The 19,935-nt window shown below is 41.0% G+C and overlaps 1 protein-coding gene across 1 annotated transcript in view; it reads right to left on the bottom strand.

Annotated features, from left to right (window-relative positions):
* LOC308640507 (uncharacterized protein) overlaps positions 1-19,614 on the bottom strand; it is a gene marked incomplete at both ends in the record, with an annotated part of 56,117 nt that extends 36,503 nt beyond the window's left edge. The window contains one exon of the mRNA XM_081312391.1: positions 19,357-19,614. Coding sequence (XP_081168517.1) covers positions 19,357-19,614 — 258 coding nt within the window. The remainder of the gene's footprint in view (positions 1-19,356) is intronic.
* Between the last annotated feature and the right edge of the window lie 321 nt (positions 19,615-19,935).

Here is a 19,935-nt window from a genome sequence, read left to right as displayed (position 1 = left end):
TCAATAGATGAATGGATTAAAAAAATGTGGCATTTATAGACAATGGAGTATTAAGCAGCACTAAAAAATGACAAAAGCATGGAATTTGCAGGGAAATGGATGGCATTAGAGCAGATTATGCTAAGTGAAGCTAGCCAATCCCTAAAAAACAAATGCCAAATGTCTTCTTTGATATAAAGAGATATAAAGAGAGCAACTAAGAACAGAGCAGGGAGGAAGAGCAGGAGGAGAAGACTAACATTAATCAGAGACATGAGATGGGAGGGAAAGGGAGAGAAAAGGGAAATTGCATGGAAATGGAAGGAGACCATCATTGTTACACAAAATTATATATAAGAGGTTGTGACGGTTGGGGCTGGAGATGTGGCTCAAGTGGTAGTGTGCTCGCCTGGCATGCGTGCGGCCCGGGTTCGATCCTCAGCACCACATACAAACAAAGATGTTGTGTCCACCGAAAAAACTAAAAAGTAAATAAAATTGTCTCTCTCTCTCTCTCTTTAAAAAAATATTTTAAAAAAAGGTTGTGACGGGAATGGGGAAAAAAACAAGGAGAGAAATGAATTGTAGTAGATGGGGTAGAGAGAGAAGACGGGAGGGCATGGGAGGGGGGATAGTAGAGGATAGGAAAGGTAGCAGAATACAGCAGTCACTAATATGGCACCATGTAAAAACGTGGATGTGTAACCGATGTGATTCTGCAATCTATAATTGGGATAAAAATGGGAGTTCATAACCCACTGGAATCTAATGTATAAAATACGATATATCAAGAGCTTTGTAATGTTTTGAACAACCAATTAAAAAAATGAGAAAAAAAAAGAAAGAAAGAACTCAATGACCTAAAAATGTCACCATGGGCTGGAGATGTGGCTCAAGCGGTAGCACGCTCGACTGGCATGCGTGCGGCCCGGATTCAATCCTCAGCACCACATACAAACAAAGATGTTGTGTCTGCCGAATACTAAAAAATAAATATTAAAAAAAATTCTCTTCTCTCTCTCTTAAAAAAAAAAACCCAAAAATATCACCTTGTCCAAGCAACAGCCTTACAAAGTTTTATAACTCTCAAAACAATCTTCTTAATAAACAGCAGGCACTACTTTTCTAAGTCTCACAGCAACGATGAATGTCCAATGATTGTCAAACTCTTCTTAACAGCAGCCGGTTCACTACCATAATATACATTCATGAGACACATACCAATGTTGTGCTCAAGGACATTTTGATCAAGTGTGGGCCACATTTGCAACGGTTGTCTGTGGTGAAAGAGATTCATCGTGCCTGTAGCAATGGTGGTGCAAACAAACCTAAGGCAGAAGTTCTTCCAGAGTGTGGTAAAGCAACAAGTTTGTAGCCCAGAATTCTGAACTATCCCACACAGTCTGCGTGTGAAAGAGGCCACCATTCACATCTGTACGCATGCTATGATGTCTGCACAGTGAAGGAACAGACAAAAAGAAAATGTCCCTGCCACTTACACAGAAGCATACTCAAGGACTGAAACCATACAGAACCACCCCAAACAATGAAGAATCCACAATTACCCTCAGAGACATCAGCCCAACTCTGTCAGGGCAATGATGCAGACAGGAGGGCTTCATGGACCTTCAACCAAACGGGAAGCACACTGAGGTCTCAGGGTCACAGCAACACTCCACAGGACATAAACCACACCCCTACAAGTGCACCACCAGTGAAATCCCATGTATCCTCAAAGAACATGAGAGCTAAAGCAGAAATCAGATCAGAAAAAGCTGAAAGGCCTCCAGGGAAGGGGACATGAAACACAGGGCTCTGAACAGACACAGGACAAAGAGGTGACTCAAGAGAAAAGGTGACCATTTTGAAAGAAAAAAAAATATAAAAGTCCATCATAGGAAATTCATAGAGAACACCAGAGGTGGCGCTGTATTGGTATCTAAGTCATCCAACACACATTTCAGAAAAGAAGAGCTAAAAGCAACCAATGAAACTGCCGCTTCAGAAAACCAGAGAAAGAAGAGCAAGGTAAACCTAATTAACCACAGGTAGGTTGCCACAGTCTGGCTGGGCACTATTCAGGAGCCACTTGTCAAAGAAAACAAACCTCATTTTTAGAACCACACACGACAAAAAAAAAGCTCCTCAATAAAAACCTTCAGAGCCCAACTGCCACCACCGGCTTCCCACAAGCCTCTCAACCTCCCCCACTCCTCCTGCTCTTGAGGCCGATTGGCGGGGTCATGTGGGCAGAGCCAAGAAAGTCCCCCAATGAGCAGCTCCATATTCTGAAAGGGCAGGGAAACAGCCCAATGAGCATCACCGCAGAGGAGCCAATCAGCTGTGAGCCAATCATCAGTTGGCAGTCTGAAAGTTTGCTGGGGCCCCTTCAGCTGTGGCTCTCAACATCTCCCCCTCTCTGTTTAAACAACAAGCATGTGGCTTAGGGACCGTGCCTGCCTTAGGTTGTCCAATAGTACATATGGTCCTTACCCGTTATCTTAGGGTGGTACCATTGCAATTGGATCTTACCTGTCACTGTCTACCGGTCCAATATACAGCCACACCTGTGGATAGGTCTTTGTACCAGCGGGGGGGGGTGAGGTTCTTTGCCTCACCTCTGTTGGCCCCCAAATTTTAGCTGAATGATCATGACAAGCAGAAGGGAGGAAGATACACCAAGCCAATTGACGGCTCCTTTTGGAAAAATTGTACCACCGAACACATCATCAGCAAAAATACCCCAAGGCTACCACAAGTCACTGCACCAACAGATAGTTCACAATGCATACAGGTGAGTTCACAATGCATACAAGTGATACATAGTCCAGGCAACTTCTGCAACCAGCTCAGTGATGGCTATTGCAGAAGCTGTAGATTGGTTTTATCTTTGTCTTCACCAGCACTGGGATGAAGATAGGAATTCTGGCAATAATGGCTAAAGAAAAAATTATGTAACATTCCAGAAGGCACTAAAAGAAAACAATGTTCTTAACAATTTACATTATCTTGAAGAGAATTATTAAATATAATGAAAAGGAAAGGTGAAAGTAAACAAACAAATCTGTTAAGCTCCTTTTATTGTTCACATATTAAAACAATCCTCAACAGTTGTTTACCCAATTTAAAATAAACCATTTATTTATTTTTTCGAAGAACCAACTTTTAGTTTTGTTAATTTTTTCAATAGTTTCTTTTGTTTCAATTTCATTGATTTCCGCTCTGATTTTAATTATCTCTTGCCTTCTGCTACATTTGCTGTTGTTTTGCTCTTCCTTTTCTAGGGCTTTGAGATGAAGTGTGAGCTCATTTATTTGTTGGTTTTTTCTTTTTTTGAGGAATGACCACCAGGTGATGAATTTTCCTCTTAAAACTGCTTTCATTGTATCCCATAGATTCCGATATGTTGTGTCTGTATTTTCATTTATCTCTAAGAATTTTTTGATTTCCTCCTTTATGTCTTCTGTAACCCATTGATCATTCAGTAACATATTGTTCATTTTCCATGTGATGTAGGATTTTTCCTTCCTTCTTTTATCATTGATTTCCAGTTTCATTCCATTATGATCAGATAAAATGCATGGTATTATCTCCACCCCTTTATATTTACTGAGGGTTGCCCTATGGCATAATATATGGTCTATTTTTGAGAAGGATCCATGTGCTGCTGAGAAAAAAGTATATCCATTTGATGATGGTTGATATATTCTATATATGTCAGTTAAGTCTAGGTTATTGATTGTGATATTGAGTTCTATAATTTCTTTATTCAACTTTTGTTTGGAAGATCTGTCCAATGGTGAGAAAGGTGTGTTGAAGTCACCCATAATTACTGTGTTGTGGTCTATTTGATTCTTGAACTTGACGAGAATTTGTTTTATGAATGTCACAGCACCATTATTTGGTGCATAAATATTGATAATTGTTATGTCTTGTTGGTGAATGGTTCCTTTTAACAGTATATAATGACCTTCTTTATCCCTTTTGATTAACTTAGTCTTGAAGTCGATTTTATTCGATATGAGGATGGCCACCCCTGCTTGCTTACGAGGACCGTGCGCGTGGTACATTTTTTCCCATCCTTTCACCTTCAGCCTGTGTATGTCTTTTCCAATAGATGTTTCTCCTGGAGGCAGCATATTGTTGGATTTGTTTTTTTAATGCATGATACCAGCCTATGTCGCTTTATTGGAGAGTTTAAGCCATTAACATTCAGAGTTACTATTGATATATGGTTTGTACTTCCATCCATGTTTGATTGTTTATCCTTTTTTTAAAAAAATTTAGTTTGTTTCTCCATGATTATCTTTCCCCTCGACTTCTACCTTTACTGAGGCACTTCCCACTGATGGTTTTGGTTATTGTTTTTCATTTCTTCCTTGTGTAGTGTTTTGCTCAAAATGTTTTGCAATGCTGGTTTTCTGGCTCAAATTCTTTTAACTTTTGCTTATCATGAAAGATTTTTATTTCATTGTCATATCTGAAGCTTAATTTTGCTGGATACAGAATTCTTGGTTGGCATCCATTGTCTTTCAGTGTTTGAAATACATTGTTCCATGACCTTCTTGCTTTCAGTGTCTGTGATGAAAAATCCATGGTTAACTTTATTGGTTTACCCCTGAATGTAATCTGTCTCCTTTCTCTTGTAGCTTTTAATATTTTCTCTTTGTTCTGTATATTGGATATCTTCATAACAATGTGTCTTGGCGTTGGTCTACTGTGATTTTGTGTGCTCGGTGTCCTGTATGCATCTTCAATTTGTATATCTGTTTCCTTTTTTATTTCTGGAAAGTTTTCTGTAATTATTTCATTCAGCAGGTTACTCATTCCCTTGGTTTGAATCTCTGTACCTTCTTCTATCCCGATGATTCAAAAGTTTGGTTTTTTTATGTTATCCCATAACTCTTGGATGTTTTTCTCATGATTTTTTACCAGCCTTTCTGAGTTGGCTAGACTCTTTTCAAGATGATATATTTTGTCTTCATTATCTGACGTTCTGGCTTCTACTTGCTCCACTCTGTTAGTGATACTCTCGATTGAGTTTTTAATTTGGTTTACCGTTTCCTTCATTTCTAGAATTATTGTTTGATTATTTTTTATAATCTCTATCTCCTGATAAAGATGCTTAACTTCTTCTTTTAAATTACATAAAAGAGGTTGTTAGGGGAATGGGAAAATAAACAAGGAGAGAAATGAATTACAGTAGATGGGGTAGAGAGAGAAGATGGGAGGGGAGGGGAGGGGGGATAGTAGGGGATAGGAAAGGTAGCAGAATACAACAATTACTAATAGGGCATTATGTAAAATTGTGGATGTGTAACCGACGTGATTCTGCAATCTGCATTTGGCGTAAAATTGGGGGTTCATAACCCACTTCAATCTAATGTATGAAATATGATATGTCAAGAGCTTTGTAATGTTGTGAACAACCAATAAAAAAAAAGAAAAGAAAAGAAACCATTTAAATCACATGAAAAAAAAATATTTGGATCCATTTTTTCATGAGCGCTCATCATATATGATATATGGACATATGTACATACAAACATACAACATAAAAGACAAGTGTGCACACAACACATAACATAATAGTAAAGGCCTGATAACTTTTTACAGGTGAAATCTCGATTGCAATGTTTAAAAACTCTATAGTCAAAAAATATAACTGATCAGCAAAACATTAACCTAGGTCTGTATGAGCTCAAAAAACAAAATAGAACTTCATGATGTGGAAGGGCAATAATAGATATTGAAAAAAGCATCCTGGTTCTGTCGATGATGTAAGGGTAGCCAAACTGGAGTTCTGGATATCAGCTGTTATGGATTTGAGCCAAATCATCTTCTTTTTGGTCTGTAGAAATCGCTTTAGTTAGGGCTGGGGATGTGGCTCAAGCGGTAGCGCGATCGCCTGGCATGCGTGCGGCCCGGGTTCGATCCTCAGCACCACATACAAAAACAAAAGATGTTATGTCTGCCAAGAACTAAAAAATAAATATTAAAAAATTCTCTCCCTCTCTCTCAAAAAAAAAAAAAAGAAATTGCTTTAGTTAATCTCTCTGGAATCCAAATCGGCTGCTGTTCTCCCTGTGGAAACACATAAACAGACTCCCTGACTCCAGACAATTACTGGGTCAGGACCTTTCCATTATCCTGTTAGAATATCCTTCCAAAGTACCTTGGGCTTATGTACATTTTTTGGACACATATGCCTTTCTGCAGCACTAAGCCCTGATGAATCCAAATTTTAAAAGTTTAGAGTAAAAAGGGTTATTTCAAGTTTAACTTTGGGGAATATATACCCCTTCCCAATTCCTTCTTTTTGCTTTAATAAGTACATTTTAATAGTTTGATGAGCTCTTTCAACTATGCCTTGTCCCTGTGGATTGTATGGGATTCTTGTTATATGAGTAATGCCAAATGTTGAGCAAAATTGTTTAAAAGAGGTAGAAGTGTAACCAGGGGCATAATCTGTTTTGGAATGCCCACAGTGGCAACATTTTGTAAGCAATGAGCTATAATATCTTTAGTTTTTTTCTCCGGCATGAAGGGAGCCCATCAAAAATCCAGAAGAAGTATCAACTGTAACATGCAAATATTTTAATTTTTCAAATTCTGGCAAGTGTGTGACATCCATCTGCCAAATATGGTTAGGTATCATTCCTCTAGGATTGACTCCAAGATTAACTTGTGGTAAAAAGGTCACACAATTTTGACATTGTTTTATTATTTGTCTAGCTTGTTCCTTAGTTATTTTAAGACGCTTTTGTAAAGTATTAGCATTGACATGGAACCTTTTATGAAAATTTATAGCTTCTTCTAGTGTAGAGAAAATATGTATGTCATGTGTAGTTTTATCTGCTAAATAATTGCCCAAACTAAGGGCTCCAGGCAATCGTGTATGTGCCCTGATATGTCTTATAAAGAATGGATCTTTTCTGTCCCAGATTAGACTTTGTATAGTGGAAAGAAAAGAGAAAACAGTAGAGGAAGGGGAAATCCTACCAGCAGCTTCAAGGGATACTATAGCATTAACTACATATTGACTATCAAAAAATAAATTAAATACAGAATCTTTAAATATCACAAAAGCTTGTAATACTGCATTGAGCTCTACCTTTTTTTTAATCATTATTTTTTAATATTTATTTTTTAGTTTTCGGTGGACACAACAACTTTATTTGTATGTGGTGCTGAGGATCGGACCCGGGCCGCACGCATGCCAGGCGAGCACGCTACCGCTTGAGCCACATCCCCAGCCCTATCATTGTTTTAAGGAAAACAAGCTCTACCTTTTGAGCTGATTGTTTGGGTACTAAAAATGTAAAAGTTTGATCAGGGGTAACTATTGCTGTTGTACCATTATTTGACCCATCAGTGAATATATTTGGAGCATTCATGATAGGGGTTTTTCTTGTCATTTTTGGAAAAATTACAGGATGCAATGACCAAAAAGTCAATAAAGGATTCGATGGTAAGTGGTTATCAAATGAAACATTAGATTTGCACATGATTATTGCCCAAGTATTTAACTCATTAGCTAACTCATCAATTTGACCCATAGTATATGGAGTAATAATTTTATTGGGAGAAATTCCAAACACTCCCTTTGCTGCTTTTATTCCTTTGAGTATTAATTGTCCTACAGCCTCAGGATACCTAGTAAGAATAGTGTTAGGAGAATAAGATAAATGTACCCATAATAATGGACCTTCTTACCAAAATACTCCTGTAGGAATATATTTTGTTGGTACTACAATAAATAATAAAGGCAAGCTTATATCAATTCTATCCAAATGCATATTTTCCATATATGTTTCAATGACTTTTAATGCCTTTCTTGCTTCAGGCATTAGCATTCGGGGTGAATTTGGATCTGATGGAACTTTTAGGATATCAAATAAAGGTCCCAACTCTCCTGTTGGTATACCTAGATAAGGCCTTATCCAATTTATGTCTCCTAATAACTTTTGAAAGCCGTTAAGTGATTTCAGTTGATCTACTCGTATTTGAATTTTTGGTGGACGGACCATGGTTGAGGATAATAGAACTCCTAAATAATTAATTGGAAATTTAATTGTACTTTATCTATTGCTACCTCTAGATTATAATTTTTTAATAAGTTTGTGAGTGTGGCATAACATTCTAGCAATGTGTTTTTATTTTTGTGTGCCGATAATACATCATCCATATAGTGAAATATTTCTAGTTCAGGATTTTGATTTCTAAGTGCCTAGATTACTTTGTTAACATAAATTTGAAACATACTTGGGCTGTTAGCCATCCCTTGAGGGAGTACTTTCCACTTATATCTCTGATCAGGACCTTCATGATTCAGTGCAGGGATAGTAAATGCAAAACTTGGACTATCCTCAAGATGAATTGGAATTAAAAAAAAACAATCTTTAATATCTATAACTAAAACATACCAAGTTTTTGGCAAAGCAGACAATTCAGGAATCTCCGATTGAGCAGGTTCCATAATAACCATCTCATTATTAATGGCTCTTAAATCTTGCAATAATCTCCATTTACCAGATTTCTTTCTGATGACAAAAATGGGAGTATTATGCAGAGATACAGAAGGTTGTATATGTCCTTCCGCTAATTGTTGTTTGACCAGGTCATGGGCTGCTTGTATCTTTTCTTTAGTCAGGGGCCACTGAAGAACCCATACTGGTCTTTCTGATTTCCAAGTAATTTTTATTGTCTTAGTGGCCCTTTCTGAAAATCCAACCCATGTATGTCCATTCCTTGATCTATTTGTATTGGTGCTGCTATACCTTGTTCTTGTTTTTCTAATCTTTTTCCTTTCCTAAAACCTTGTCTAGTCATAATAATGGGTGCATTTTGGTTGATGTTATTTGTTAATGTCAAACCTAATTGATCTAGGACATCTCGTCCCCATAAATTTACATGAAGATGATCCAATACATATGGCTGTATAGTTCCTTCACATCCTTCAGGATCCTTCCAATCTAATACCATTGCACTTCTATGGGGATTAGTCGCCACTCCTAGGCCTCGAAGCGTTTGAGTGGCTTGTTGTAATGGCCAATGTTTTCGCCATTCTGGACGAGACATGATGCTAAGGTCTGCACCTGTATCCAGTAGCCCATTAAATTCATGTCCTTGAATATTTAGTTTTAGCATGGGGCGAGAATCTAAATTTAAAGAAAGCATAGCCCAGTCTACACCTGTGGAGCCTAATCCCTTGGAACCTCTTTCTATAGTACAACTGGAAAATTTATCATGTAGGATGGGTATTATTAGTAACTGTGCTATTCCATCTCCTGGTGAAATTACTGATATACCTTTTGGAGAACTGGCTATAATTTTTATTGCACCTTCATAACTGGGATCAATTACCCCAGGACTTATCCTAAGTCCTTTTAGAGTAGAAGAGCTGCGTCCCAATAATAAGCCTATTGTTCCTTTGGGAAGAGGTCCTTTTACCCCTGTGGGAATGATTTGAACTCCCATCTCTGGAGTTAGTACTGATCTGGAGGAGGCGCAGATGTCCAACCCTGCACTCCCTCTGGTTTGTCTGATGAGGGATCTGATGGACAATGTGTCCTGGGCACTACCCTGATGGGGTTGCTGGGTTCCTCCAGTGCTCCATATATTTGTGGTTTGGAGCCCCGGAACATTAGGGAAGCCCTGTCCATTTTTTGGCAATGGAGCCCGATGCCTTTCTCCATGATATCGTGGATAAACACCTGGTCCTTGTTCATTTTTTGATAATGGAGTACCCTCTATGGTGGTTTGAGAATGGCATTTATTAGCTCAATGTTTCCCTCTACAGCATCATGGGCAAATACCCGGTATTCTACTCCTTTGATACCAAGTTTTGTTAAACCCTCCTCCTATGGGGCAATTCCTTTTAAAATGTCCTGTTTGTTCACAATTGTAGCATGTTCTTGGCCTGACATCTAAAGCCTGTTTTACTGCAGCTGCCACGATTTGCCCTTGTTCATTAATGTCTCTGGCATCTAAAGCCTGTTTTACTGCAGCTGCCATAACTTGCCCTTGTTCATTAATGTCTCTGGCATCTAAAGCCTGTTTTACTGCAGCTGCCACGACTTGCTCTTGTTCATTAATGTCTCTACATAATTTAATATATGTGTTTAAATCTTCATGTTTCCATGGTCTAATGACTTCTCTGCACCAATGATTTGCTTGCTCATAAGCCAGTTGTTTTATTAATGGCATTGCTTGTTCTGTATTCCCAAAAACTCTGGTAGCTGTTTGAATAAGCCTATCTACAAATTCAGCATAAGGTTATTAGCTCCTTGTATTACCTTAGATAATTGACCTTGTAAACCTCCATGCCCTGGTAATGTCTTCCATGCCCTAACCACATCTGCAGCAATTTGTGCATATACACCAGGATCATATGCAATTTGTTGCTGCTGATCCTCATAAGGTCCCTTTCCTAACAACATACCTAGATTTCTCTGAGGATAACCAGCTGTTGCATTTTGCCTAGCTGTCTCCTTGCAAAATTCCTCATTGGCAACCTTCCATAACAGGTATTGTCCTCCATTTAGCACAGCTTTACAAATATTGGCCCAATCTGCTGGCGTCATGTTCAAGTTGGTAATAGATTCGACCATGCTTACAGTGAAGGGTGCTTGAGGACCACAGGTTGTTACAGCCTCTTTTAGCTGATTCACTTTTTTGAAATTTAAAGCATGGTGAATTCGCTGCCCTCCTGCCTCAAATACAGAGCATGTTAATATTTGAGATCCTGTCTCAGGATCCCAACTATCTACTGTGGGGGTTGGGGGCCTCCCAGCATATGGAGGTGGCCTTGTTGGTTGGTCACTTATGTCCTCTGGTGATAGAAAGGTGTTAGTAGCAGTCTCCTGTAGAGGTGGTGCTGTTGGTTGGACACTTACACCCTCTGGTGATAGAAAGGTGTTAGTAGCAGTCTCCTGTTGTAACTTTCCCCTGATGGCTTTTTCTGCTTTACACTTTCTTTCTCTGACTAGCTTAAGAGGCCTTTGGACTAAGCAAACAAGATACGAACATCCACAATGGCAATGTGCCAACTGGCAGAGTCCCTGGGCTTTTTTTTTCTATTCTTTTTTAAATCTTTACCATGATGGTTCCATTGTGATATATTCAACAACTCCTCCTTAAAAAGCCATGGGCTACATTTTTGTATTGTATCAATGTATGCCCTGACTGCTCTTGATTTTACTGGGATGCCTCCTTCCTCTAACAATTTACTTAACACTCTTTTGGTTTGTTTTTTACTAATGTCTGATCCCATATTTCTACTATAATACAACCCAACAAGATGACGCCAAACAAAACCGAGATAGAATGAAATAAAAATGGAACAACAACAAATCATTATAGCCTTTCTATCCTCATGACATGTGCATCCGTCCTTTCTCCCTTTCTCAGACGTAAATAGTTTTTCCTCATATGTGAGCAGTTTTTCTTTCGTCTCACTCATCTCCAGGGACAGGCAACTTAAAACAAAAGTGAAGCAAAACAAAAGAAGAATCTTAAAATGGCTACCCATCCTCTCACCCTGCCCTCAGGGGCAAGCAGTTTACCTTATCACTTACCCTCAGTCATTCCCCGTGCAGCCCACCAAATGCCGCAGTCTGGCTGGGCACAATTCAGGAGACACTTGTCTAAAGAAACAAACTTTATTTTTAGAACCACAAAGGACAAACAAAAAAGCTCCTCAGGAAAAACCTTCACAGTCCAACTGCCTCCACCGGCTTCCCACAAGCCTCTCAACCTCCCCCACTCCTCCTGCTCTTGAGGCTGATTGGCTGGGTCACATTGGCGGAGCCAAAAAGTCCCTGAATGAGCAGCTCCGTAGGCTGAAAGGGCGGGCAAACAGCCCAATGAGCATCAACGCAGAGGAACCAATCAGCTAGAAGTTGCTGGGGCCGCTGTGAGCCAATCATCAGCTAGCAGTCTGAAAGTTTGCTGGGGCCCCTTCGGCTGTGGCTCTCAACAGTAGGTAACAGAGAAAGTGCTGATGAAACAACACTCAGGAAATCCACAGTCTGCAAATCAAGTTCTTCATGACCATCAGCATCACTGATTAACTAGCGAAAGGCTAAGAATACAGAGGACAGGGACTGGGGTTGTGGCTCAGTGGAAGACAGCTTGCCTAGTGCTTAGGAGAAACTGGGTTCAGTCCTCACTGCCACATAAAAAGAAAGAAATTAAAAGTGTAAAATATACAATAATATTAAAGAAAAAAAACAACGAGGACTGAAAACCTACTAACAGATTTAAAACTGTCATCGTCAACAATGCATTGGGACTTCAAGATTATTATAAACGTGCTTGACACAAACTAAACAACTTGCAGAAACTGGACCACTTCTTTGAGCGAGACAATCTCCTACAACTTACACACAAGGGGAAATACACAAAACAGATGAGCCCATGGCTGCTGAAAAAAACAGACTCAGTAACTAATTACTTCCCAAAAAGGCAAGGCCAGGCTCTGACATCTCAAACAGGCTTCCATGAGACACATAAGAACTGCTACCAATTTTCTACTTTGTTTCCAGAACATAGAAGCTGAGTTAACACCTCCTAAGTCTTCCTGAGGCATAAGTTACCATATTATCCAAATTAAAGGGATGAAGAAAATTACTAAATAGAAAAGAAAACTATGAATGATGCTCATAATCATAAATGCAAAATTTAATCATAAATGCAAAAAAAAACTGTACAATTAAGTCATCACACTCCAAATGTCTATGCAAATGATGTGAAAATTATGGGCACAGGAACCCTCACTGCAGTGACTACAGCAGCCATATCCAGAACGGCCCAAAACTAGATGCAAGGAAGATGCACATTTCAATACTGAATGGACAAGCTGAAGTTTAACCACACCAAAGAGCATCACCCAGAAAATGAGCTCTGCAGCCTGGAATGATACAGCACCCTTAAAGGCAGACTGGTAAGTGAGAGAAGCCAGTTTGAAATGGCCAAGTGCAGTAAGAGTCCAAGTCAAGAACGTTCTGCAAAAGACAACATTATAGATGCACTAGCAGAACTGATGGGTGCCAGGGACTTAGGGAGCAGAGAGGGAGGAAGGAATGAGGAGGAGTGATGAACAGGTGGAACACAGGATTCCCAGAGCAGTGAAAATCTTCTGTATGGCATTATCTTGTATACGACGTGACACACACAATCACATCACAAGGAAGAGGAACCCTAAAGTAAAGGATGAACTTTGGCTTAACATGAGATGTTGCTTCATCCATTCTCTTTATCAAATGTTCAACACTGGTTTAGTAACTAACAAACACCCTACACCAATGCAATATGTTGAAAACAGTGGAGACTATCAGCTGGAGAGAAGGGGTATTTGATACTATGTGTAATGGCACATTTAATTGTCACCTTGATTGGATTAAAGGATGCTGATGATTAATGAGCTTCTGGGTGTGTCCATGAGGGTGTGTCTACAAATGATGGGCATATGGGATAGTGAGCCAAACTGGAGAACCTCCTTAAGCTAGGCAGCACCATCCAATAGGACGCTGTCTTGGGTGGAACAAAATTTTTCACTCTCCCAAAGTGGATTCTGGCAGTGATTCTCTACTGAGTTTCCAGAATCTTTGGTCTGGACTAGGGCAGCACCATTGATCCCCCTTGTTCTGAGGCTTCAGCCTCTGGGACTCTGCAGCTACTATTTCTCATGCTCTCCAGCCTGCAGATGGCCACTGTGGACATCCACCTTCGGGTCAAGTAGGCCAATCTAATGAATCCCCTTTGATAATCATACTTCCTCTTGATACTTTTCCTCTAGAGAACACTGACTAAAACTATGTAAGCCTAAAATTGCTCATAAAAACAAAGTTTATGAAGAGTCATAGTTACAAATTTCAAAAGTATGAACAAAAGCAAGAAAACTGATTTTCAATACTATTTTCATCTGGAAAGAAATTGAATGATAAGTCTTCAAAACTCATTCCAACTGCTGGTGTAGTGGTGTGCACCTGTAATTTCAGCCTCTAGGGAGGTCAAGGCAGGGAAATGGCAAAAGTTTGAGGCCTGTCTCAGCAACATAGCAAGACACTCAGAAATTTAGTGAGACTGGTCTTCATCAAAAATAACAAGGGGATCTGGGACTGTAGCTGAGTGGCACACCACTTGCTAACATGTGTGAGGCACTGGGTATGATCCTCAGCACCACAGAAAAATAAATAAAATAAAGGTATTCTATCCATCTACATCTATACAAAATAAAAATAAATAAATAAATAAATAAATAAATAAATAAATAAATAAGAAGGGCAGAGGATGTGCTCAGTGGTCAAGTGCCTGTAGGTTTATTCCCCAGTAAAACACCTGCCCACCTCCAGAACGTTGCTCAGAAATTGAAATTCATTTCTGGGAGATAACTAAGCATTAGCAAGTCCATGGCATCAATTCCCAGCACTCAATAAGTAAGCAAATAAATAAACAACAGTCTACAATACTAATTCTCTTGGGCTGGAGAGTAGTGCTTGGTAAAATACATGTAATGAGAGATAAAAATGATTATAATACAAAAGGCACACAACTAGAGGCATAAAAACACAACAAAATCAGTGGAAAGACACCACACTTTCTCATAAAGAAGACTGAATGTTCCCATGATCTAAACTCTCTGAAAAAACACTGAGTGTTTCAGTAAATTCTGTGAAATTTAGGGCACGGTTTACTGTATTTTGGAGGTAAACTTAAGAAAAACTACATCTAAAAATTTAAATAGTTGGGTTGGGATTCTGGCTCAGCAGTAGACTGCTTGCCTAGCACATGAGAGGCCCTAGGTTTGATCCTCAGCACCACATAAAAATAAATAAATAGGTATGGTGTCCAACTACAGCCACAACAAAAAATACTCTTCAAAAAATTGGAAATAGTAAACTGTATCTAAGACCAGCCAAAATGTTGTACAAGACAGAGAGAACAGAGACAGCATTTATGTTACTCCCAAATTTCGTAAGCTAAAAGGCTAGCTCCCAAAGGGGTGGCCCTACGAGGAGGCAGTTGGGAGGGAACAGGAATTAGGTGACATGGTGAGGGGATCAGCACCCTTATTTAGACACATGGATCTCTCCTTTGCAGGAAACAGGTGTCATTTACTCTTTCACTGATATTAAGTGATTAAATGATTACAGTTGGGTATTCAAGCTATTGCCAAAATTGTTCTTAAAATTTACAATGAAGACGGGTGTGATGGTGCATACCTGTAACCCCAGCGGTTCAGGAGTCTGAGGCCCTAGAAGATGTAGCAAGACTCTGTCTCAAAACAAAGAATCTAAAAGGGGCTTGTGGTTAAGCACCTCTGGGTTCCATTCCTGATAACAAAAAAACCACACAGTTAACATGAACCTGCCAAGTTCAGACAACAACAGTGAAAAACTGTCATCCTTTGTCAAATTCATCACCTTGTGAAGGACAGATACAAGTTTCCATGAAATCACATTCATAAATTTATCCACCACTATTTTTGTAGAATTGGACTCAAATTCTGCAGCAATAATGCAAGACAGAGTTTCTCTGTATCTTACGTGGTATTTTGGAATCGAGGGTTGGATTTCAGTTTGAAACCATAAAAAGACAAATCTGAATCTTACAAACTTTCTACACATGCTCAGGGGTAGCAAAAGGTAAATTAGTCAATTAGATGTTTTCTTTTTCTATTTTTCTTTTTTGTTTGATGCCCCCGAGATTAAACCCAGAGATATTACTACTGAGCCACATCCCCAGTCATTTTAATATTTTATTTTGAGACGCAGTCTCACCAGGTTGCATAAGGCCTCGATAAGTTGCTAAGGCTGTCCTCAAATTTGCAACACTCCTGTCTCAGCCTCTGGATCAGGAAGGATCACAGGTGTGCACCACTGTATCTGGCTGTAAGCTGGGATTTTTAACAAAAAAAAAAAGGTGGATTTTAACCCAACTCTCTCTTGCTTCTTTAATAATAGTCCATCCCATTTGTCTCTGAATAAATAAACCAGGGCCTCAGATAAGTGAGCATATCATTTCAAAGTGATACACAGAAAGCTTTGGTGCTGAGGGAGCACAGATGTGTCAGGCTCAAGGGGCAGGGAAGGTCTCTGACAGCTGGGACATGCTTCATCCTGGTCTTGCTCATGGAAAGCATCCAGGATCACCCTCCCAGGCACCTGGACCATGACTCCAGTCTATGAGGCTTTTCAGGTTTGCACAGCTCTGCACTGGGGTGGGTGGTCATTATGCTCCAGGAGAGGTTTTGCTCCTTCACACCATGAGAGACTAAAAGGGCAGGAGTCACTGCTCACCTTGACCCTCAGCACCAGCATCCACAGGCCGACTGTCCACCTGTCTCCAAATAATGGGAACAGAGCTTGGGGAAAACAAGGTCCCAAGGAAGTAGCTGTTTAGATGAGGCCTTTTCCAGGAGATTCCTTAGCCCAGGGGCCCCAGCAGCTTCCCTGAGAGCCTGCCCCCCACACATCAGGCTGCCCTCTAGGGGGAGCTGACCCAGGGCCTGAAATTCTGTTCACCCTGCAAGGCACAGGGCAGTTGTGGGCACTCTGTGGCAGCTCCAGGAGAGGACAGTGGCTGAGGACATGGGACTTTGGGAGGTGTCCAAAGGAAACCTCTGCCCAAGAAATCTGACATGGTGTCTACACCTAAGGAAGATCAAAGAAAAAGCACAAGATTTTTACAGCTGTGAACTCAAGTTCTCTATACAGTTGCATCTACATCAAAGAACCTTCAGAGTACTTGACTTTGGCTAACTAGACCACCATGAGGGTGGAAAGGCAGGGTTCTGTATGGAGAGCAAACATTATCTTTAATAGCCAATCATCTTAATTTCTGTATCAGACCACAATCTCAAAACTTCTCAGAATATATCACTGACCTTACCAGACGTCTCCAAAATCTACCAAAGCTCACAATGCAGTAACAGACATACAGAAGAAATTTTCTTTGTTTTTTCTGTACCCCACCAATCTGATGTTCCTACAAATGCAATTGGTTAATGCACTGATACACAGTTTCTTTTATAAAAGTTCATGGAGGCCAGGCACATTGGCACACAACTGTAATCCCAGCAGCTTGAATGGCTAAGATAGGAGGATTGCTAAATTCAAAGCCAGACTCAACAACTGAGTGAGATCATGTCTGAAAATATAATATAAAAAGGGCTGGGGATGTGGCTCAGTGTTTAAGTGCCCCTGTGTTCAATCCCTGGTGTGAGGAAGGAAAGAAGGAAGGAAGGAAGGAAGGAAGGGAGGGAGGGAGGGAGGGAGGGAGGGAGGGAGGGAGGAAGGAAGGAAGGAAGGAAGGAAGGAAAGAAAGAACATAAAGAAGAAAAAGAAAGAAAAAAAGTGATGTAATCTCTTCCAGAAAGGGACACACACATCATTCAGGGTAACTTGAATCCATGTTCCTTAGTATGATAATTAATATTTGGGTTAAAATGAACTATTTTCTGTAGCTGGGGTTGTTGATGCCTTTAAACCCAATATATTGGGAAGCTGAGGCAGGAGGATCACAACTTTCAGGCCAGGCTGGGCACCATAGCCAGATCCTTTCTGAAAATCATACTGAAAAGAGCTGGGGATGAAGGAGAGTAAAGGAATCAGATATTATTATAGTGGCATCCCCTTTTTTCACAGAAAATTTCAACTGGGTTTCTCCAGAAATCTTCACCATGGCTAATTTTAGGACTGTCAACAAAAGAGTGTCCACAAAAAAGTTCAGTGTAGATAAACTTCCTATTTTTGTGTTGCCCTATTTTACTGGGCTGTTAGTCTGAAAGAAATCAGCACTCCAGGTGCTGGACTCCCCCTTACTAGTTTTTTACACACTTGTATCCAGTATAGTAGTTTGTAGAAATGTGCAAACAAGGCCTCTGGCCTTGAGCTGGGTTTCAGAGAAGTCACCAACTGGGCTCCATTGTAACAGCTGGTGGGGGAGGAAAGAAAGGGGAGAAGGTCTCCCCTCCTCAGGTGCTGTCCTTGAAGGGTCAACTTGGCCAGAACAGAGAAAGAAAAAGCTGCTTTTATGTGTGTGATGTGACAACTTGACTATGGTGACTCCACTTTGTGAACTCAGCCATGACACTCAAAAAGCTCATGACTGGGGCAGTTTGTAATCTTTTGTTCATGAAAATTCCCCAAGAACACAGAATGACCTATGGGGCCAACTGGAGACTAACTGACCACAACTTTCAGGCTTGCTTCTGTTGCCTGAACCCCCAAAGTTCCCTTTTGTGGTTTTTGTGCTTAAATATGGAGCCAACTGAAGGCAGGGGCACCACTCTGACCATCTCATTCTTTCGAGAGCAGAGTGTCTGCCACTGGCCAGCAATAAAGGCTTAACTGGAATGAGACTGTGTGGTCTGAGAGTTATTTGGGGGTCCTGGAATTACAATGTGAAATCTGAGCCCCTCCCCATACATGCTGGGTATAAAATTCTGAAACCACCTGAACTCGGGGTTCAGGGGATGGATGGATTGATTACAGCAAAAACAGTGCCCTCTGAGACTGGCTGCAGCCAGATAAAACTGTTTACAGCTACCTTCAGTGCCTTGCCTCCTTTGTCCCTACATCATTATTACCCTGTGTGCTTACCTAACTACAGGACTGGTGTGACTCTACATCATGGACTCTCAGAAAAGGGAGCAGTTATACTGTATTGATGTAGCCCAGGATTCCGTATCCCTGGGATCTATAAACAACCCCCTTATTCCCTTTAAAGCAGTTATTCTGACCAAACACAAGTAAGTGTTAAGTGATTATTCTTTCTCCTCAAGGATAATATTCACAAATAGAAAACAAATGCTTTCAAAAGTGTTGTTCTTGCCAGGGACATTGGCACAGGCCTGTAACCCCAGTTAAGTGGGAGGCTGAAGCGGGAGGATCACAAATTGGAGGCCAGCCCAGATTCCAACACAAGGGGAAGGGAGGAAGGGAGGGGAGAAGGGAGGGGGGAAGGAAGATTGATTTATTCTTTCCAATATTTCACTAAGCGATAATGACAATTAGCAGACTGTGTCTATTTGAAACGAGTGGGAAGAAGGAATGTCTGGCTGAGCTGCCAGGTGGCCTTTTAGAAGACAGGAGGCGCCTGCAATATGGAGGACCTCCACTGGGTGGAGCTCCACTGAAAGAAGGAAGGTGCATTTATGGTCCTGCTTCCTACACTTTGGGAAAAGTGAGTGTGGGCCACAGGTAGGGATCAAAGGGGACACCTGGGACCTGAGCCTCCCTTCCTAACCCTGGGAACCAGGGGACAGGGCCCAGAGCCACCCGACAGCAGCGACTCCGCGCGCCACTCAGCTGCTCACCCGCCCGCCAGGCCCCAAGGCAGGTGCTGACCGCGTACCTTCAGCGAACTCACCATTTTTGGCTTCTCTGGTGACTTGGCGTCCACTGGAGGAACCTCTGGGCACCCGAGATCCCCGAGAACACTGGCAGCGCAGTCACCTGGGTCCCTGGAGCAGAGAACACGGGGGCCTGGAGCAGGAGTAGCCCTGTTGGTGAGGAAGAAAAGCCCGCAAGCTTGCGGAAGCCCGCCCTTCCCCTCCCTCTGCGCACTGATTGGACAGTTCCCCCCAGCGACCCGGATGGATGGCCTCCAGGCCCGCCTCTGGATCATGACTGACAGCTAACATCATCCAATCACAGGCTGAAATTGGGTAGAGTGACAGATTCTTGGCCCCAGCCCATTTCAGGAGGAGCTTCCAGGCTGTGCTGGGAACTAATCCAGGCTTAGCCTCTGGGACAGAGGTGACACAGGCCGCTGAGCTAGGCTTCAGCCATAGAGTACTTTCCGAACATGGCGAGGCCCTGGGTTTAACCTCAACACAAAAACAAAGCACAGCTTCTCCTGGAGGCTGAGGCTGGAGGAGCCCAAGGTCAGGTCAGCACCTGCAAACAGTGACACCCTCTGTTGAAATAAAATGAAAAGGTGGGGATG

This window comes from Spermophilus citellus (assembly GCF_964194105.1).
Source record: "Spermophilus citellus genome assembly, contig: SCAFFOLD_223, whole genome shotgun sequence".
NCBI classification, from domain to species: Eukaryota; Metazoa; Chordata; class Mammalia; order Rodentia; family Sciuridae; genus Spermophilus; species Spermophilus citellus.
This window is presented reverse-complemented; position numbering and strand designations above follow the sequence as displayed.